Here is a 21,718-nt window from a genome sequence, read left to right as displayed (position 1 = left end):
TCAGGGTGGTTTGCAGCTTCTTTTAAAACTGTCTTACTGAAACTGAGTCTGGATAGCTCAGTTCTAAGTCATTTTAGACCTATTTCAAACCTTCCTTTTTTAGCTTGAAAAGGTAGTTTTTAAACAAATGAATAGTTTCCTTGATAATAATAATATCTTTGAGAAATTTCAACCAGGATTTCACTCTAGCCATAGCACTGAGACTGCGCTGGTCAAAGTGATGAATGATCTACGTATGAGTGCAGACTCAAACTGTTTATCTGTACTCATCTTTTTAGACCGGAGTGCTGCTTTTGATACTGTGGACCATGAGTTTTTAATGAATCATCTTAGAGGATGGGTGGGCCTTTCTGTTCTAAATTGGTTCAAATAATATTTATGGAATAGACAATATTTTATTACCTTAAGAGAATCTACGTCTGGATTAGTCAATATTGCATATGGTGTCCCACAAGGCTGTATTCTTGGTCCCATGTTATTCTCTTTGTGCATGATTCCACTTGGGCAGATTATTCATAAACATTGGCTGAATTTTCACAGCTATGCGGATGATACACAGATTTAACCAGTTGACATAACAGCTATCAATGTCTTATTCAAGTGCGAAATTAGTATGTGCTTTTATTTTTTCTAGATTAGATTACTGTAACGCTTTATTTTCTGGTCATAAATCTCATGCTCTATCACACCTGCAGCTTGTGCAAAATGCAGCTGCTAGAATGCTAACAAGAACAATAACAAAAAAAGTCTCACATTACTCCTGTGTTGGCATCATTGCATTGGCTCCCTGTGCGTTATAGGATTGATTTTTAAGCTTTATTACTAGTATTTAAATCACTGAATGGATTAGTTCCAGACTACTTGAATGACATGCTAATTCCATACAACCCCGAACGCATTCTTAGATCTGCTGATGCTGGCCTCCTGTGTATTCCAATAGTGAATTGTAAAAAGGATGAGAGAGGCTGCTTTGTAAAGTGCTTTGATCTGTATTGCACATGAATTGCACTATATAAATAAAGATTTTTATTATTATTATTATTATTATTATTATTATTATTATTATTATAGCTGTTATCTGTGAAGTATTGAAAAAATAAATTATCCTTGCAATAAATCAGATAAGTGTTTACCATACCAAGGTGTTCAAGGCTGTTCAACACTGAGATTTTGTCAGACTAATAAAATATAAGTCTGTTAATATGCAGTAGAAATACTACTCAGCTATAGTTATGGTTTTAACTGTGATTACATGTAAAACTTCAATATTCAGCCATTAACATCTCAGCAATGCTAGGGGATAGCATGATGTTCTTTGGAACAAAGGCACTTTGTGACTCTACATTTTTAAACGGTCTTCAATAGGATTAGTATTCTAATCTATTGAGAATTTTACATACAAAGCAGGGAATGTTGTACTGTATCCACAGCTGGCATGTCTCCTTGTGCTGTTTCTGAAGACATTTCCTTCTAATGTCAGTCAGAAGATTTGTCTTGAAATAGCTGAGTACAATATCAAGTTAACCAAGCACTTTATACAAAATTACTTATACACTTACATTTCAATCAACTGAAACTCAAATTGTATATATTAGTGAATTTATGTTTATAAGGAGTATTATTTAAGACATTATTACCTTCAAGCCGGGACCGTTCTAATAAGACTGTACAGTTACCCTTTATGTGAACTGATTAACTATTGATTAATATACAACAAAAGTACTAAACAATGCTAAAAACAATACCTATGTCTAGATTGAATTCAAATTAATCGAATGTATTATATCAAGATAGCGGAGGAGGCAGAAAACAAAGCAAAGACAAGTGCTAAACTGCAACTTGAGCTTTAGTGAAGAAGCCAAAATAATACAACAGGAACAATTTCCTTTTTCTATGACCCAAACCTAGCATCCCTGGTCAGCTCAAAAGTTGTAAATATTGGTCTGCGTAGGTAGTTAGTACATGGCTAATAGTCCTGTTTTGCCAGTTACAGCTAAAAAAAAACACTTTGATATAGATCTACAGAATTTGTGGTATTACAGGGACCCCCACAGTGGCTCATCCCATTAAAGCAGGATGAGTCACACAGCTTGGATGGCACTAGTTCGAGCCCGGGCTGTGCAAAGAGGCAGCACTTTGCTGAGGACTCCAAAGGGGTCGTCACATTAACTCTGACACTCCCAGGGTGGGGGATGGGAAACCGTCAGGGATACCTTCTCCTAATCACACTACAGCGAACCCTACTGGCCAGACACCTAGCACATTTAGAGATATTACTGCCAGGGTTTTACTTATTTATTTATCAGTACCAGTGTGAAGTGATTCATCAGTAAGCAGTGTTTTTAGAGCAGGTGTTGAAAATGAGTTCATTTCAGCTGTGCTTTATTTGTCATTCTGTTATTGAGCAATAATGGCAGAGTCCGTCTGGTTGGTTTTTAATAAGGATTGTGGACTATTTTTTAGACAATCGACTTGCAAGGTTCACAACCAATGACTGACATATTGACTTCCGCATCTCCTGTGTTTAACCAGATATCAAATATAAAAAGTAGTGACAGTAAGAGACTTTTTTTTAAATATTAAGGACTCATTAATAAGTAACATTTCCTTTCAGCATTAATATAAAATATTTATAATCTCCAGCAGGGTATGTAAATCCTTGGTGGCAGGGATCTAGTGGTGGCACACGTACCATACATTCCTGTGTTTGTATGACAGACATTTTTTGACTTATCTTGAAAAAACGTTTATTCCACTGTGACAACACTTGGCATGGGCCAAACCTCAAAGTTACAACCCTCACACCCCACACACTTTGGTGGCCAAAAAAATTCCCTTAAGCCCCCAGCAGCAGTAGAATATTATTATTGTATTGTGACTGACAACACGTTTCATATCTTCTTAACATTTTACCCCAATTCAAGGCTGTTAAATGCATTTTCTTCACTAGCCAGCAGAGGAAAGAAAACAGTAGCCCATTATAATTTATTCTAATAAACATTACTGTTACACACTGCCAGCTTATTTTTTTAAATGCACTGTATACAACATTAATATAGCATTTAGATTTCAAGACCACATCCCTTTAACATAGTATGCATAAAATATTTTCTAAACAAAGTTGTTAAGGCAGGAGAAAGGCAGACAAAAATCAAGCACATTCTATCCACTTAATTTGCTAATCTTAAATAAATACCAACAAAATAATAATATACCATTCTGTATATATGAAACATATCTATTTACAAACAGAAACAATACTTTTAATTCACTCTTGTCAATATTAGCATCAGTGTGGGAGGGCACACATCCGGTGATTGGCTAAAGCAGGAAAAAGGGGAGGGGCGGGGAGGCATGCCACCCTTGGTTATTTTTTAGATGGCTTGATTCAGCATTCCATGCAAGCCAGCTGAAGACATGGAAGAATGTGATTGGCTAATAGACATGCTAATCATAACTACAGAGGAGACAAGAGTGCATCTGCCTCCTCCGAATGTACAACATGACTAAGTGGAGAACTTGGATAGGCAGAGTCTCCTCTGACGAGTCGCCGACTGATTAGTTCATAATATTGACATCAGCATACTCAGAGTTAACAGTCTCCATTTGTGTACTGAGTTGTCTCACTCTGTAGATCTCCCCGTGACACACTGAGTGTCCACTGGAAAATTTCTCTTTCACAGTGCAAACGCCTAGTTCTCAGAGATAACAACAAATGTGGGGTGCCCTGTTCCTACATCCCAGAGACCGAGACTTGTCTAGCACTCTTATTGTTTTAACAAAGCACTTATAATGCTATCAGCGGGAGATAAAGTGGCATAAAACATGCATTGCCAGTACTGCACATGTTGTGTTTAAGTGACTGGTAAATGAGTGTCTCCCTCCTGCATCTTAATAAGCAATACAACATGAGTGAAGAAACCGGTCTATTAAAACAAAGTAAAATTAGTGAGGCATCCTCTTTATTGCTTGGAGCGTAATGGATTTCGCAATGGGCAGAGTCTGAGGCATAATTAACACTCACACAAGTGAATATAAAGAAGAAATAATCCCTGTTTGACAATTACTTGAGAAATATAATTATCATTAAGCTGCAGTGGTGGCCATGCTTATTAATTTACCTCAAACACATCCGCTGTCCCACTTCAGAATCTGTGTCCTAGCAGCGAGCTCTGGGGATGCAAACCAATCTATTGTACTTTCTTTTTCATTTGTGTTTTTCTCTATTCCCCAAAACAAACCCTAATCCTAAATAGCAGCGGTGTATTCTCAGAACTTGTTGAATTTAGTTGACAGATGTTACTAAGCATTGAAAATATGGGCCTGGATTTTCCACTTTCCTTTATTAAGTTGTGTTGAAAATGTTTTAGTAGCAAGTAATATGGAAATAATTGTAATTTAAGAGAAAAAGGAAAATATGAAACAGGTGTAATTATAACATGATTTTACACAAGTCATGTCTTATCATTATGGCACAGTAAAAAATGGGGCCATGGTCTTCATATTATTCATATGACAAATAGCCCAATTTCCCATAAAATTGTACCAATCTGTTTCCATCCTGGTCACAATGAAACTCAATGCACAAGGCATGAGAGTGTGTGAAGATGTAACGTCACAGTGAATGCACACAGCTTAGGTGCTTAAACCATGTTGCACCGTGTTTTTTTCTTCATGGGTAAAACCTTTTAATGTTAACGTGCTAAGGTAATGGTTGCCAATACTGAGTGAGCACATTTCAATAAGCGCTGTAGCAAAATAGCGAAAACAATGAGACTCAGATCCTATAACCTGCAGTTTAGGCGCTGCTGTTCACATTTATCACACAAAATACACAAATCAAACAAAACAACTCTACAGTCAGGCTGGGCATTCCCCTTCACCGAACAAGGTCTCCAAAAAACACTTCTATAACACCTTCACCAAACAGGATTTCTCTTTGCTTTTATACACATGGCCACTCCCCAATTAGCATAAATTACCCAGCTGAGGAATGAGCACACCTGTGATTGCTGGCAGAGTCACTTTTAACCCCATCCGTGCCATCCTTACACTCCCACTATTTACATTAAAGACATTCCCCCTGCCACAAGCGCAGACAGGCTATTTCTGAATATTTATATTCAGCATTTATTTTACTGTTATTTTACCAGAAAGTCACTTGAGACCACAAATCTCTTTTAAAAGTAAGACCTAGCAGAGAAGATAGCAAATAGATATATACATCACACACACACACACACACACACACACACACACACACACACACACACACACACACATACACATCCAGCTGAATTAAGACACTGTCAAAATCACTATCTGCAAGTTTACTAAAAAAAAAAAAAAAAAAAAAAAAAAAAAAAAAAATGAAAACATTATGTAAAACTAATAGATTTCTGTTATATAGATATCAATTATGTACTTGAAATCCTGCAGAGATACCAGGATACTGTGTTTAGATCTTTCTGAAAATGGTTCCAGGTCCTGGGAGCAATTTAATTAAAAGGTTTAATATGGATGTAGGAATTATTTATTTGTTTATAAGGGAGTGCTGTATTGATGACTGACACACACACACATGCTGATTTAGACTGTCTACAGTAATCAATTACCTCTCCCTCCCTCTCTCTCTATAACTCTGCAGGTTGTATTTGAGGGTGTTAGGGGCAGTAGCTATGAAGGGGACATTGCAATCGATGACATCTGTGTGGTGAGAGGCAAATGCCCAATGTACAGGGAAACAACGTCTGAAGGTAAGCCCTGGTGTGGAAAGTGCTGTTTCTTATTTTGAATGGAGCTGTTATATTTTTTATATGGTGCTGGTTACAAACACACCTATCACCCACACAACAGCTTGATCTGCAAAGAATGACATCAGTGCTGAGAATGATTGGAGTCTGGGATAAGCATTTTAATTGGTTGAGATTGACTTATAGAGTCAGCATCATAATGAAGTCTTTTCAGTGTATTATCAGTGAAACTGTTTTCAATTAAATCTAATCTGTGCAGGGAGACCTGGGAAACCATTTAGTAGATTTTCAGAATAAAAAATTAAAGTCAAAATACGTCTGAAAAGTATGCTTGTTCTGTGAAAAGATTGGTGGAGTTTATTGTTATTTTACCTTTCCAGCGATTCCTTGCATAATAAAACAACAAAAAAAATAATTTTAAAAGCCATGTCTGGAGATGGATTTACTCTACTTTAGTCCCGTGACTCATTTGCAGATTGAAATTAGTTTTGTTCTCTCCCTGAGGATCTGATTTACATGGAACAGAAATATCACTCTGCTTCAGTAAGACTAATATGTAGCACAGAGGTTAATGAATATCTCAGTGCAATTAATAAAAGCTATCCATATTCTTAAGAATCACAATTATACACAAAATACCATACAATTATTCAGAATTCTCATTAAGGAAAATATCCTTCAGCTAGTAAAGTTAGGTACCATGGTAACAATTTTTCATTGTAAATCATAATAAAAAAAATACCTTTAAAACACCTCATCTGAAGTTTTAAATAAAAAGGGATGTATGATAATTATTTTAAGTGCATTATCACATTGGTATACACTAAATTATGTATGCATTTATTATAATATGTAGACAAAGAAGCAGTAACCACCTTGAAGGCATCTGACATAACTGGGACAGAAGGGCGAGGTAATTAAACAATAGAATCAAGTGAAATGAATTCAATACATGTCGCTGAGTTGTTTTTTCAGATTACAGCTGTACTGCATTGGGGTTATTATTAATTAAACAGGAGAGCATTACAGCAGAATCTACCACTGAAGAAACATTAACAGTTGCACACTGTACACAAGCACATGGCCCTTTCTTCACTGTTCAAACTCAGAGTATGGAATAGGGGTGTGCCTGTACTATTATTTTCCGAGTAATTACCGTTAAGAAATTTGAAGTTGTTCCGTATTAATTAAATGTAATAACATGTGTTAATGACTGAACACAAAACAATGCATTCCGTTTTTTACTTGTTTGCACAATACCTGAGTATCAATCAATAACAATGTGCAGTGCTATTTAATATAGAACTTGTCGTGATCAAATAACTAAAACTCATTTATGTTTGTGATTATCTGTCTTGTCTTACATCTTCTCTGAAGTGAATTTGTGGAATTGTAGTCCCACCCCTAGTATTCAATTATGTTGTGCATATTTATGTTGTATATCTAGGGTTTATGTCAATTACCATTAAAGAAAATACCCATTATAGCTCAGAATGTAATTATTAACCATAATAAACACAATACCTCAATAAGAACTAGCGATTCTAGCTTAATTATCCCTAGATTCATGATGAAAAGAGATTAATAATTAATATTATGTATGTTTAAGTATTTCAAATCAATCATAAATGTGTATTTGTTATAAGATACAAATAAACCTAACAATCCAAATTATTACTGCATTTATTCATATTCTCAAAGGCAGAAGAATAAAGGTTAGGCTTCATAATTAAAACATATGTATAAAGAAGAAACAAAACAAAACATTCAAGGAAAAGTAATGCATTGTTAAATGTTCATAATTAATCCTTGATGTGCTCTCTGGCCTAGTACTCAAAGAAATGAAAGAAGTTATTTACAAACCGCTAACCAAGATCATGCAGCAGTCTCTTGACACAGGGGTGGTACCGACAGACTGGAAAATTGCAAACGTAATACCGATCCACAAAAAGGGAAACAAAACTGAACCAGGTAACTACAGACCAGTAAGCCTGACTTCTATTATATGCAAACTTATGGAAACTATAATAAGATCCAAAATGGAAAATTACCTATATGGTAACAGGGTCCTGGGAGACAGTCAACATGGTTTTAGGAAAGGGAGATTGTGTCTAATTAACTTGCTTGATTTTTTTGAGGATGCAACATTGATAATGGATAATTGCAAAGCATATGACATGGTTTATTTAGATTTCCAGAAAGCTTTTGACAAAGTCCCGCACAAAAGATTAATTCTCAAACTGAACGCAGTTGGGATTCAAGGAAACGCATGTACATGGATTAGGGAGTGGTTAACATGTAGAAAACAGAAAGTACTGATTAGAGGAAAAACCTCAGAATGGAGTATGGTAACCAGTGGTGTACCACAGGGATCAGTATTAGGTCCTCTGCTATTCCTAATCTACATTAATGATTTAGATTCTGGTATAGTAAGCAAACTTGTTAAATTTGCAGACGACACAAAAGTAGGAGGAGTGGCAAACACTGTTGCAGCAGCAAAGGTCATTCAAAATGATCTAGACAAGATTCAGAACTGGGCAGACACATGGCAAATGACATTTAATAAAGAAAAGTGTAAGGTACTGCACGCAGGAAATAAACATGTGCATTATAAATATCATATGGGAGATACTGAAATTGGAGAAGGAATCTATGAAAAAGACCTAGGAGTTTTTGTTGACTCAGAAATGTCTTCATCTAGACAATGTGGGGAAGCTATAAAAAAGGCTAACAAAGTGCTCGGATACATTGTGAAAAGTGTTGAATTTCAATCAAGGGAAGTAATGTTAAAACTGTACAATGCACTAGTAAGACCTCATCTTGAATATTGTGTGCAGTTCTGGTCACCTCAGTATAAAAAAGATATTGCTGCTCTAGAAAGAGTGCAAAGAAGAGCGACCAGAATTATTCCAGGCTTAAAAGGCATGTCATATGCAGACAGGCTAAAAGAATTGAATCTGTTCAGTCTTGAACAAAGAAGACCGCGGCGACCTAATTCAAGCATTCAAAATTCTAAAAGGTATTGACAATGTCGACCCAAGGGACTTTTTCAGCCTGAAAAAAGAAACAAGGACCAGGGGTCACAAATGGAGATTAGACAAAGGGACATTCAGAACAGAAAATAGGAGGTACTTTTTTACACTGAGAATTGTGAGGGTCTGGAATCAACTCCCCAGTAATGTTGTTGAAGCTGACACCCTGGGATCCTTCAAGAAGCTGCTTGATGAGATTCTGGGATCAATAAGCTACTAACAACCAAACGAGCAAGATGGGCCGAATGGTTTCCTCTCGTTTGTAAACTTTCTTATGTTCTTATAGAGTTCTGCATTAGTGAAGGAGTCTTAATAGTTCATCATGCATTGTTTGGTTGAGTCACGCATTAGATATACATGCGCCAGCTTCCAAGTGGCTAAGTACGCATGTACAATGTTCCAGCATCTAGATGAATAGACACACATTACATATTGTGATGATATCAAAAGCATGGCTTCAGTTCAGTTACTTGTAAACACACAATATAAGGTTGATACTTATACCAACTACCAACTTCTGTTGGTGTGATGTTTAAAACAAAGTCTTCTTAACACAGTCGTCCTCTATAGAAGTTAGTTGTGCACCAGCACAGTGCAGTATCTCTGTGAAGTCTGTAGGCAAAAGCTTTCATTGTTCCGGAGGAAGCCCATCTTCTCAAGGACAGCTTTGAAGATTACATCATTGCGTCTTCGTTGAAGAACTTCAGAGTTTGGTGGTTTGAGAACGACGAGATGTTCTGAAGATAGAGCAAATCCAGAGAAAGCCCAGAGAGTCCAGAGAGAAAGAAAATCCTTTTTTTGAGTTTTTAAAACATGATGTATAGGCGTTCCCTTGTACTGTAAACAAATCCTTGTCGGTCCTTCCATTGGTTCACAGTATTTGATAGACAATTGCGTGTCACAGAAAAAGGGTGTGTTAGAAATGCAATGTATCTGCTTATTTCATTATCAAAGGATTTTACATTTATCATTGAAACCTCCTATTCAATATAACTTTAGTTACATTCACTGGAGAAGCATACAAATTTTACATTCATTTTCTATACAAAATATACAATAACACAATCAAAGGATAATATTTAAAAATAGTTTTTGGTTTATAATATTCAAATCTTTCAACTTTATTGGGAAACTCACTTAAAATAACTATTAAACTTGTGTCCACAAGTTATGTAATTATATTATTGTTAAAGCATTATAACTAACTTTTAACACAATAATGGTACAACTGCATCATCACTATAACTTGCTTGATAAGTTTTATGACACCTTAGGAGGCCAGACAATCAGATAGCATTTTGGAAGGCGACCTTCAAAGAGTTAACACAGTTTGTGGTCTGTGCCTTACCTACAACCTTTGAAGTTCTGGAATCGGTGTTAACAACCCAATCCCCACAGCATGTCGCACAGACAACAGAATTAAATATCTGAGAAATGCTTATATTAAAATGAATTTAACCATGAATTTCCTTGATGATAAAGGGTAAAATATTAACACACAGTACCAAGGATATAGTTAGAGGGGGTTCTAATTTTACATTTAATTGAGAATATTCTCAGAATGTTTATTATTCACCAAAAATAATCATCACCGTTATTCCTTAAGGGTCTGTGGCAGAGTGTCCCATCCCTTTGATTATTTTGTTATTATTATTATTATATTGTTTATGTGCGGGCGGTTGAGCACCGTCTGTCTTATTTACTGTTTTGAGACAGAAGAAAAGCCGGTCTTTATATTGTGTAGTCGGTGGAGATCGAGTTAAAACCCCTTCCCTAATACCGTCGTGGGAATGTGGCTGGAGCCTTAAGGTAATTATTATATCAAATTAGGTAATTAAGGCTCCAGCCACAGACTGTAAAAAGATGCACTCCAGGCTCATTAGGAGGGTGGGTGCTAGAGGAGAGACGCAAGTCTGTGGAAAAAAGTAGTAGTGTAAACAATTGCTATATGTGCTGGTGAAAAACCAGCATGATACTTGTTTATTTGTTTTGCCAATGCGCCTCTATGTTTGTGTTTGGTTTTGTTTACATCTTTTATTTTCTGTTAATCATTTAATAAATATACTGAGCGCCCCGGCTCAGTTTTCACCCGCCATTCCTTGTTTTGGAGTCTATGTTCTTCCGAGTCTGACGTCACCACTACAGTCATCCTGTTCACAGGGTCTTGTGAAGAACTTCTACTGTGGCAGTTTTTCCAGTATTGGAAATATAGGTAGCCATGTTGTGACGCAGACATGCTGGTTTTGAAGTACTAGCTGAAATGTTTGTCTACTTCACTCAGTTCCAATTTTTTTTCCTTTGTATTTGCATAGACTGAGCAACAGGCAGATCATAGGATTTATGTGAGAGTATATCACAAACGTTCCCCAAGACTTTCAAAGTGAAAACTTGTTTTGAAAGCATCAGGTAAAGATAGTTCTGAAGTTAATATGAGTAACATAATATGAGTTTAATATGACTAACGTAATATGAGTTCCTTTAAATAATGATAATAATAAAAAAACTCCCCGCCCACTACGCAGCATGTACGTTTTCAGAGTAAGTGTGACAAAAACAAAAACAAAAACTTAGAGAAGGGATAGAGGTAGGCCGCATTTCAGGATCAGATTTTGCTAGTTAAATTTTCGATTTAATTTAATTATAAATAATTCCGTCAGATGTTTGGAAGTTGTGTTTTTTTTATTTTTTATAAAAGAACAAAATGGAAAGGTAAAATGCACTGTTTGTGGAGTTTTAATGAGCTTCTGTGGCAATACCACCAACCTGCGGGATCATTAGTAAGAAAGCACCCAACAAAACACGACAGCAGGAACACAAGTAAATAAAAACTAAAGGAAGCAACACCTTCAGTTACAGCTTATTTTGGAAAGAAAGTTGCTCTAAAAAGCATCAGAGCAAATGAAATAACAGGCCTGATAGTGGATGTTGTCACACAAGATATCAGACCTGTTAGTATAGTAGAGGGAGCTGTGTTTAAAAATCTGATTGCGAATCTTGCTCTGGGCTATGAAATGCCCTGTCGAAAGACAATCTCCAAAATCATTACTCTGCACCACGAACATGCAAAAGAAAAGTTTTGACAGGATTTAAGTCAGGAGTGTAAATCAATATCCATCACTACCGATGTATGGACAAGCATGGCACAAAAAGCGATTTTAACAGTTACCTGTAATTAAATTAAGCAAAACTGGGAACTCAAGTCAAAGGTATTGCGAGACAAAAATTACACAAAAGACACACAGCTGTGAATTTAGCAGACGCGATCAATCAGATAAACACAGAGTCTGAAGTGGCTACAAAAGTAATAGCTTGTGTTTTTGACAACGCGGCCAACGTGTGCAGAGCAATGTCTTTGCTTTCTGCAAGCGAGCGTGCTGTGTTACTTTTTGGTAGCGTGGAAAGCGTGAGCTCTGTACTCAGAAAAGCTTGGAGGATGGACGATGAGTCCATATGTTAGTGGCAGCAGCAAGGAGACTGGTTGCACATTTTAAAAAGAGTGAGATGGCAACAAGTGTTTTAAATAGGAAACAGACAGAAATGCTCAACACAGACAAAGCACCACTCAAGTTAATACAGGACATACAAACAAAGTGGAACACAGTTTATATGTTTGAACGCCTTCTTGAATTAAAATGGCCAGTTATTGATTTGGTGGAAAAATAACCAGACTAGCAGCCTTGGCAAAGAGCATGTTAAGTATCCCTGCAACATCAGTCCCGAAGGACCGTGTGTTCAGCAAAGCAGGGATGGCACAGACTTTGTTACGTTGTACTTGTAAATAGGAGGGTATTTTTTTCTTTAATCCAGTTGCTGTCAAGACATCTTAGGTAAGGTAAGACAGTAATATTTGTAATGTTTTATTAACTTTTTGTGGGGAACCTTGCCAACAGTGTGTCTAGACATAAATAATTAAAAATGTGTAGTTTTAAGTTCAACTGGCGAAACGTTTACTTTTTGTGATTAGATTTGATTAAAATACACCACCCATATATCTTGGGTGTCGGGGTCCAAAAGAAATCTACTATATATCGAGGGCTGTGATATAGCAAGAGACCCATAGAAAAACAAATAGGCTAACAAATAAATACTGTACAACCAATCACTGGTTAGCTCTGTTGTCTTTGCAGCCAATCATAGTAAGAGTTAAGGGGCATTCACACCAGACGCGGCACGCATGCCGCCACCTTGCCTGCCACTCTGCAGTCGCTGCAGACCACTGTTGTTACATCACGGCTAAATGTACAGTGACTTTTGGTTACCAAGCAACAAACAGTAAATGCCAGGTGGAAGGGAAAATTCTTTTTATACAGAAGACACAAAGCTTAGTAAAAAAAATAAAAAAAAAAAAAAAATTATATATATATATATATATATATATATATATATATATATATATATATATTATATATATATAAGTAATGAGGTGCAAAACATTTATTCCTTTTTATGTAAAATACATTTTAACCCCTTGGGGAGGGGGGTGGCCCACCATCATAATCCCCCACAATTACCCAAAATATCAGGCAATTGTGTTGTTTCAAATAAAATAAAAAGATGTTGCTTTTAAAAATTTTGATTTTATTTTCTTTGTTGTGAGTTTTGTCTGGTTTGCTGGGTATTGGCAAAGAGAGTGTGAGTTAAAGGCATCATTATACATTGATATTATTGAGCATTATCCTATACACATGATTAAAAATGCAACTATTGCTATCCCATCATATCAAACTTTTGAGAGGGAAACTGTAAAAGCGGCAACAATCAGTGGTCCTGTGCATCTGACAACACAATACCTGGAACAATGAACAGCAAAGAAAAAAGAGAATTGCCATCGCCCTGCTCTACCAGAGAAAAATGTAAGATCACGTGGGTCCGTGACATCCTCAAGAAAAGAAGAGAGTATGGAGAATATCATTGGCTGATACAGGAACTCCGGTTTGATGAAGGCAGATTTCAACCCTACTTAATGTTGTATGATACAACTATGGAAAATCTGAAATCAGAACCACAAGCTTTTCCTCCATTGTGGCAGGAAATAGCTTTGCGGGGACTCAGACCAGAAGAAGCACATCCAAAACAGAAGGTACAGTGCAGTGGCGCATGCGTCGTTTTATTAATTAACAATATATATATATATATATATATATATATATATATATATATATATATATATATATATATATATTTGAACAAAAATAAACACTTGCTCACAGAGCAGAAATAAAACAATTAAACAGAATAAATCACGAACACAAAAATAAATGCTAACGTCTGGCTGGACAGTAGCCTTCACGGATCCTTATTCTTTTTTGAATATCTCTCCCGTTCTCCTGTTCTCCACTTCTGAACACCCACTTTAATATGGAGAGAGCTGCAGGTATTTATACAGGTGACGATTAGCAATAAATTAATCACTTAATTAATTCGGGAGATGGCCATCTTCTGCACGGGTTTTAATAAGGTGGATGGGGCTTCCCATCCACGCTGCAAAACAAAACGTTTATAAACAAATACATTTTTAAAACAATAACACAAAAATGCACGGCTGCGCCGTCATACAAAATAATAAACAAATACAAAATAACACAGGGGCAGAAGGGGAGATCCTGTTCTAAAATAAACACTGTACATGGCTGCTCGCCCTGCTACATCCATTTTTTAATTTTTTTTATTTCTTCCTCGCAAAGGAGCCTCCTACTTTCCCCTGATTAGCTGCTGGTAGTTTACATCACGGCGCGGCGAAAGTTGAAAATATTTCTTACCCGTGTAGAGTTATTTTCAGGTAAGCACTGCGCTTGCTCTCCCATGCCTAAACAACATCCACTTTGAAAAATGGGAAGCCCCAAATCTGTTCGTTATGCTGTTCTTGGTCTTTTACACCTTTTTTTTAAATTGAATTTATTCGTTTTTAATGTAATCCACAAACTTGAATTTAAAGCTTATCTATAAACTTCAGGAACAAATCAAACAGTATTCTAATTCCAATTACAAAAGAAAAGATAGTGACAGACAAGTTGAAATCAAAAATCTTTTTTTTTTTTTTTGTAAACTATTCCCCCACTACTACCACAAATTGAATGAAAATTGATTTGAGTTTGTTTGAAGGACTCTTCCGAATCTACACTCAATGTCAAGGACTTGTGACTCATACAAGGACTCGGATGATAGTGACTCAGACTTAAACTTGGACTCAAGACTCGGACTCAGAAAACACCTATATTTGACAAATTATGGCATATTCCTTGTTTTGAAGGTTTAAAAGAAAAAATCAGGAGACTAAATTAAAAATCCCCTAATAGTTAACTTAGGTCATTCATTTTATGAACAACCGCTTTCCATTCCTTCACAGAGAATTAGTAGTCAATATCAGGGGAGGGTACCAATCACAGCACATCAAACACTGGTAAATGCATGATTTTAATAACGTTATTGACCAATCATATAAATCCATAGTAGGATGAGACTGACCGATTGGTTTATTAATGATTGGCACCAAAGCTGCAAAATAACTTCTCATGATCTTGCTGCCAAGAACAAAGTAAAATAGGTCATCCATTAATTAATTTCAAGAATATTGTAATGATTGTTAGTTTCTGTGATGAGACAGCTTTCTAATAGAACGCTAGTGGACTGTGTCAGAGTGGATGGAATACATGCATGTTGGGTGAAAAGCGGATCAAATAAGTCTCGGTACCCAGTACCAGCATAATTCCACCCCTGGGTTAGTTCCACCTTCCTTGGCCTCTCAGAAGCCCTGGTTGTAATGCACTAGTGTGTGTGTATGGAGCAGTGGGAGTGGGGTCTCACTGTCTTCTCTTTCTTTCCAGCGGTGTCCGTGAAGGGATCCTCAGCAGCTCTCTCCTTGACCACCTACACTGTGCTGCTTGCGCTGGTCATGCTGCTGACCTCAACAGCCCTGTTCCATAGATGATGACGATTAAAGATGACTACCTACCTACTTGTCTGCAGGTGGACTACTACTTCCCCTGCTCCTCTCTCTCTCTCTCTCTCTCTCTCTCTCTCTCTCTCTCTCTCTCTCTCTCTCTCTCTCTCTCCCCCCCTCTCTCTCATCTTTCTTTCTTTTACCTTTTTTAACTATCAACTCAAAACAACTAAATACCAAACCCATCCTCTCCTTCATTCTGCATATTTTCTCATCCCCATTATATCATACCCAGTCTCACTCTCAGCATTTTCTCCCTCCACTTTCAGTATTTTCTCCCTCTTTTGTCCACCCATCCATCCTTCCTTCCTTCCTCATCCCATCTTCTCATTTCTTGTTTTTTTCCCAGTTACACCAATTTTTATTCCTCTCCCTTGTTTTACCTTTGTTCCCCCATTTGAATGTTTTTATCCTCTCCCTCTCTGTTATTTTCTCCCTCCCTTGCCAGGACACCAAAGTGTCAAAAAATCTACCAAAGACTTTAAGCAGCGTGAACCTGCAGAGGGAGCTGCACAGAAATCTGCTGATTGTTACACCAGGCGGTGGACTAGGACTGGGAAATTATTTAAAAAACAAACTAAGCAAGGGACCCCCTTTGTGTTGCTAAAGTAAGATCTTTCCTGTGATTGCACTTCTGTTCGGGATGACAGATAAATCAATGGATTTTTTTTTCTACCTTTATAAAAGAATGCAAAAGAAAAGAAGCACAAGTTTGTACAGATTTTTCCCTTTTTTTTGCCGTTTTGATGAACTACTTATGTTTCTTCTTCATTACATCAAAATAACTCTGTTTCTGTATCTTATTTTATTAACTGGACGGGAAGATAGCCAGAACTATTTGTTTGATTCCGCTAGTGCTCAAGTACCATGCTGCACTGTCTTGAGACTGTAGGCGTCACCAGTGCTGTGCCCATCTCCCTGTGTACGGAGACTAAGCATCGCTTACATCCATGTATCCCATGTACTCCGTTACAGCTCTGCATGTGCTCAATTGTACTCATATATTGTATCCCAGTGCATAAAACTGAGTGGCTGGCAGGAGCAGTGACTGCTTTGCTCTACAGTGCGACTCTCCTCTCCTCTCCTCTCTATAGCTGAAGCTGTGTCTGCGCCAATGCCCAAAGAAACACACTCAATGAGCACTGTGCCCCCACAGGGTCGCCAGTCAATCATTTTTCAGTATTTTATGTATTTTTGATATGAATCAGATTTCGCTATCTGATTCATATTGCTGTGAATTCGTGAAGTACCCTTGTACAGGATTTCTAAATACAATACAATACCATACAATAGTGATTTATAAAGCACCTGTGAAACACGTCAAAGTGCTGAACACAAAATAAACAAACTTAAATGCTTTGTCAAACAAATAGGTTTTTAATCTAGATTGAAAAATTGTCAATGATGCCGAATCCCTGATATGTTTCAGCAGAGAATTGGTACCTGAATGCCCTACCTCCCACAGTTCAGGATGGTCAACAACCTTGCAGTAAAAGAGTGTAGAGAATGGGCTGGGATGTATTCAGACATGTCTGAAAAGTAGCTAATATTACTGTCAACATGGCCTAACAATGAATTAACCAAACAAGTGAATAATCGAGGGAGCGCTGTGCTATAGTTTACATTTCTGCTAGTTTGGTGCCCTGGTGCTTGAATATGGTTGCAGTTCTAAAAAAAAGAAATCAGAGTGGACTGCCTTCTATTCAACAGGGCTCATACATCTCTTAGGAATTCTGATCTTCAAGGCAGCCCAAATCAAGGCAACCTAAGTCCAGCAGTCTCAGCCTCTATTTAAACAATGCAGTCCCTTCAGAACCATACCCGCCCCAGCCCATGTTAACACTGCACACAGTGCACAGTAACCCTGGGCAGTGGAAACACTAGAGCAGAGCAGTCACTCATGTGTGTCACATGTGTGTGTAAAAAAATAACATGTGTATGCAGACCAGTATAACTCTTTTATAGGTTCTACCTTAGTATTCATATTCACTCAGCAACAGGTAGATCATGGGAATGATGGATAATAATATAAAAAATGTACTTCAAAGAACAGGTCGATTCTGATCTATATGCATATAAACAAGTATCACCATTTATCCAGGTTAAGGACCAGTATGATTGTATTAAATGCCTTGTGTTCAGAGCTCTGTGTATAGACTATAGGGCCTGACTTAAATGGATGCATCCTGTGCATTGACAGGTGGACTGGTGAAAATATAAAGAGGGCAGGTGCTGGGTTTTGTATATTCTATATCATGTATCAAAATATTTTAGAGGAAAAATATATATCTCAGAGATATTTTGTAAGATTTAGTTCAGAACAAAGCATTTGCCTGCAGCCCTGTATCATTTATGAAATGCATATTTGTATCCGGCAATGTATTGAGCAGAAAGACACTGCCAGTATAATTTAAACCTGTTAGGTTAAAAATATTGTGGCTGCTGTATTCGGATGCATATAGCTTGAACACATTTAGCTTGAACACAAGCTTGGTTCTGATCTGTTACATGAAATGGCCAGTGCTTGGGAGTCACAGAATGTTCTTGTTGAAGAATGTTCTCCTGGACATCTGGCACACCCTGCCCAAGGTGTTGGTCAGATCCTAACTAACATCCAGGTGTCTTCAGGTACTTAAGAACAATGGCAAACGGCCAAGACCATGTTAAGCAGTGAATATTATTGCCGGTCTTACACAAACTTGTATGTTCATTTAACAAAGTTTTGAGGCCTGATTGTTTGTAATGGCACATTGAATTGAACAGAGAGGCAAGGTCTGGATGTGAACAGGTAACCTTATGATTCAAAGGTAAATTTACCATTAAGCTAAAGAACAAGCTCTCTAGTTGAGAAGTCAGTACATGTCTTATTGTGATGTCAGTATTATTAACTCATCAGTTGCGAGGAGAGCCATTGCACCAATCTAGATAGAGTACAATGTCCCTTATGCAGAAGAAAGAATGTTTTGGAGCATACTTGTACTCTGCTAACTTAAGTGAAAATACAGGAAAACAATCTGTTAGCAATACATAATGTTATCATTCTTTAACCCATTTGAGATAGCCACAGCAGGCACAATAAAAGCCTGTATTCACACTCTACAATGCTGTAGACACACTTTAAACAGGAGTAAGCTTGCTTACATTAAAGCATAGTGTAAGCATGGTAAATCCCATAGAGGTATGGCAAAACAAATACATAAATAAAAACTGTACTATAACCATACTATAACCATAGGAAAACTGTAAAATTACCTTGCACATTCCCTGTGCTAAACTTTTAAAAGGAAACAAATAAACCAGTAGAACGATTCAGGGCTGCAGTGCCAGTGTGGCTGGAAGCTGTTGTCATGGAGGGTGATATGAGAGAGGAGAGAGTTTGTGTGATAAGATTTCATTACATTGTCATCTGCGTTCCGCTCTCAAATGTTCTTAAATCAAGCTGGTAATTGTATTTTGTTATATACATTAATTGATAAAAATAAAAAGCACAGTGATGAGGCTTCAGGCAGGACTGAGATGGAGTCAGACTGGCTGGCTGTGTGTCTCTGTGAGTCCTATTCATTTCTCCAGCTCTTTACTCCATCACACGACTCCCCAGGGCTACAGCAAGACAAACAAGCAACATTAAAACACGTCTCTTTGATTTGTGAAGGAGCTCCTTGAAGAACAAACGTGACAAACCCACAGCCAGAGGAATTTAGACTGGCTACCTTGTTTTAAATCACTTTACAGTCACATTAGAGAATTGTGAATGATAGAAGCCTGGTCGCACTGTGGGTACATTCTACAAAAAAACAGAACAAACTAAGAAAACAGAAGCAAAACCCAAAATGACTGTACCTTGCCCTACTCAGAATAACAGACTAAAAACTTTAAAAAAGCACTCTAAACAACTGGGTTTTTCGCTCAACATTTAATTGCACCACACCCGCGGCTAGATTCTAAAACTGCAACCCGATAAACAATAGGTTCAAAACAAAAAGTAGCTATATTATTACAGTACAATACTTCCCTTTTCTCAAACAGAGTTCCAAACAAATCTCTATAGTATTGCAATGTATCCTCTGCACAATTTCCAAGCAAAACAAAATCCGACACACCTTGCACTATACCTGAATCTGATTAAAGAAAAAGATGATGTCACCACGGCTACAGCATCCCAGCTACCAGAGCAATGTGAAAAGGTAAACAAAGCAAACAAATATGTAATTCTCAAACGAACAGGATATTTTAGAAACTTTTTTTATACTATAGTACAATGGAAATATCTTACAGGGATTGTTTTTTTATTTGGTTTGGTTTGAACAATGTAACAATGTGATCCAGTAAACTGTTTTATTTCACTTCATAATAGCTTTAATATCCCCTGCAGCAGCTGGCGTTACCTGCCAGATAAATGACCTTGGATGTCGTAAAGTGCCCTTCTCTTGGCTCATGGCACTAAACTGTCGCCTCGGTCAATTATCTTGCACTGCTGCTTTGGATATTACTCCTTAATTGCTGCAATTTTAAACAGAACTGGATTATTTTTAGATTTTATATGTTCTAGGTCATTGATCTGTTGAGGTAGTACTTCCAAACTCATTTCACTGCCCGGCTTATCTGTATTTTGGACTAAACCTTACATTTTGTCTTGCTTAGTGGGTGTTTTCTAAATAAAAGTCCAGTCCCGTTCGCCCACCCCATTACAATAGCAGGGAGGGTAAGGGACTTTTATTTCAACACAATACTGGTAATGTGAAATGTTGAATGCAGCAGAATCCCTGGATTGATTTAACAAGATATTGCAGAAACACATGCATTTCAGGAAGCAGTATTGGAAATTAAGTCAACATTATTCTTTACACTTTATCCTGCTATTCAGATTCACATACATTCACATTCACATTGTTTAATGAGATTTTGCATTGTGATCAATTGTGCTGATCCACATTTCCTGTTTATGGAATTCAATTTGATAAACAGAAAATTGCAAATGCGCTGTAAATTATTGTATAACAGACCTTCACTAATTCACTGTAAGTCAGATAGCAACATATTGTACACAGATCATAGAAAATAGCACTATAATCATTCAAGTCAAGCTTTATTAAATTGATTTATTAGCTTTGTGTTATTTCACATTACAGGCATCAGATCATTTTTATTTTTTTTTAAAATATACGGTTACAAGTGAGTGGGAGTAAACAGGCACACAAAACTGTTTTATATTCCCTTTGATGGTTCAAAAAATGCTTTATTCAGTTTATCTTCAGTTTAAAACAAAGCATAATTGCTCTGTATACAATTGGAAATAAGATAATACTTTTACTTTGTTAGAAAGCAAAAACACAAATGCGAAAACTTGAATCCACGTCACGGGTGTCATTGGAGTGGAGCAGTCAGCAAGCCTCTCTTTCATTAATGTTTGTGCGTCCAGTCACTCATGTAACACGTGGACATGTTTCCATTAAATTGCTGTGTTTATACTTGTGATGGCAGCGCATAGAATGGTCAGCCCTGGGTGTTTGGTTTCAATAGTTAAAATGGTTGCAGCTAAAGGAGTAATTCTTTGAATCTTATTTGTGCACTTCCATTAGCTATATAGGTTTCACATGGGCAGTTTTGTATATATGTATACACTGAGTGTACAAAACATTAGGTACATTATTTCCATGAAATAGACTAACAAGGTAAAAGCTATGATCCCTTATTGATGTAACCTGTTAAATCAGTGTAGATGAAGGGGAGACAGATTAAAGAAGTATTTTTAAGCCTTGACACAACTGAGACATGGATTGTGTATGTGTGCTATTCAGAGAGTAAATGGGCAAGACAAAAGATGCCTTTGAATGGGGTATGGTAGTAGATGTCAGGCACGCTGGTTTGAGTGTGTCAAGAACTGCAACACTGCTGGGTCTTTCAAGCTCAGCAGTTTCCCATGTGTATCAAGGATGGTCCACCACCCAAAGGACATCCAGCCAACGGCAGGCCAGTGGTTGAAAACAGCTCAT

General features: G+C 37.1%; 1 protein-coding gene across 2 annotated transcripts in view; it reads left to right on the top strand.

Moving 5' to 3' along the window:
• LOC121317324 (MAM domain-containing glycosylphosphatidylinositol anchor protein 1-like) overlaps window positions 1-19,283 on the top strand; it is a 168,795-nt gene extending 149,512 nt beyond the window's left edge. The window contains exons 17-19 of one of the 2 annotated variants that reach the window (XM_041253138.1): window positions 5,648-5,756; window positions 15,610-15,751; window positions 16,174-19,281. In XM_041253138.1, the coding sequence (XP_041109072.1) occupies window positions 5,648-5,756; window positions 15,610-15,713 (213 nt within the window). In that variant the 3' untranslated portion in view covers window positions 15,714-15,751; window positions 16,174-19,281. Of the gene's footprint in view, window positions 1-5,647; window positions 5,757-15,609 lie in introns of both variants that reach the window. The other variant, XM_041253139.1, reaches the window with a different exon arrangement.
• Window positions 19,284-21,718: the final 2,435 nt, after the last annotated feature.

Source organism: Polyodon spathula, chromosome 6, assembly GCF_017654505.1.
Source record: "Polyodon spathula isolate WHYD16114869_AA chromosome 6, ASM1765450v1, whole genome shotgun sequence".
Taxonomy (NCBI): domain Eukaryota; kingdom Metazoa; phylum Chordata; class Actinopteri; order Acipenseriformes; family Polyodontidae; genus Polyodon; species Polyodon spathula.
The sequence above is the reverse complement of the archived record's forward strand: the minus strand, read 5'-3'. Positions and strand labels throughout refer to the sequence as shown.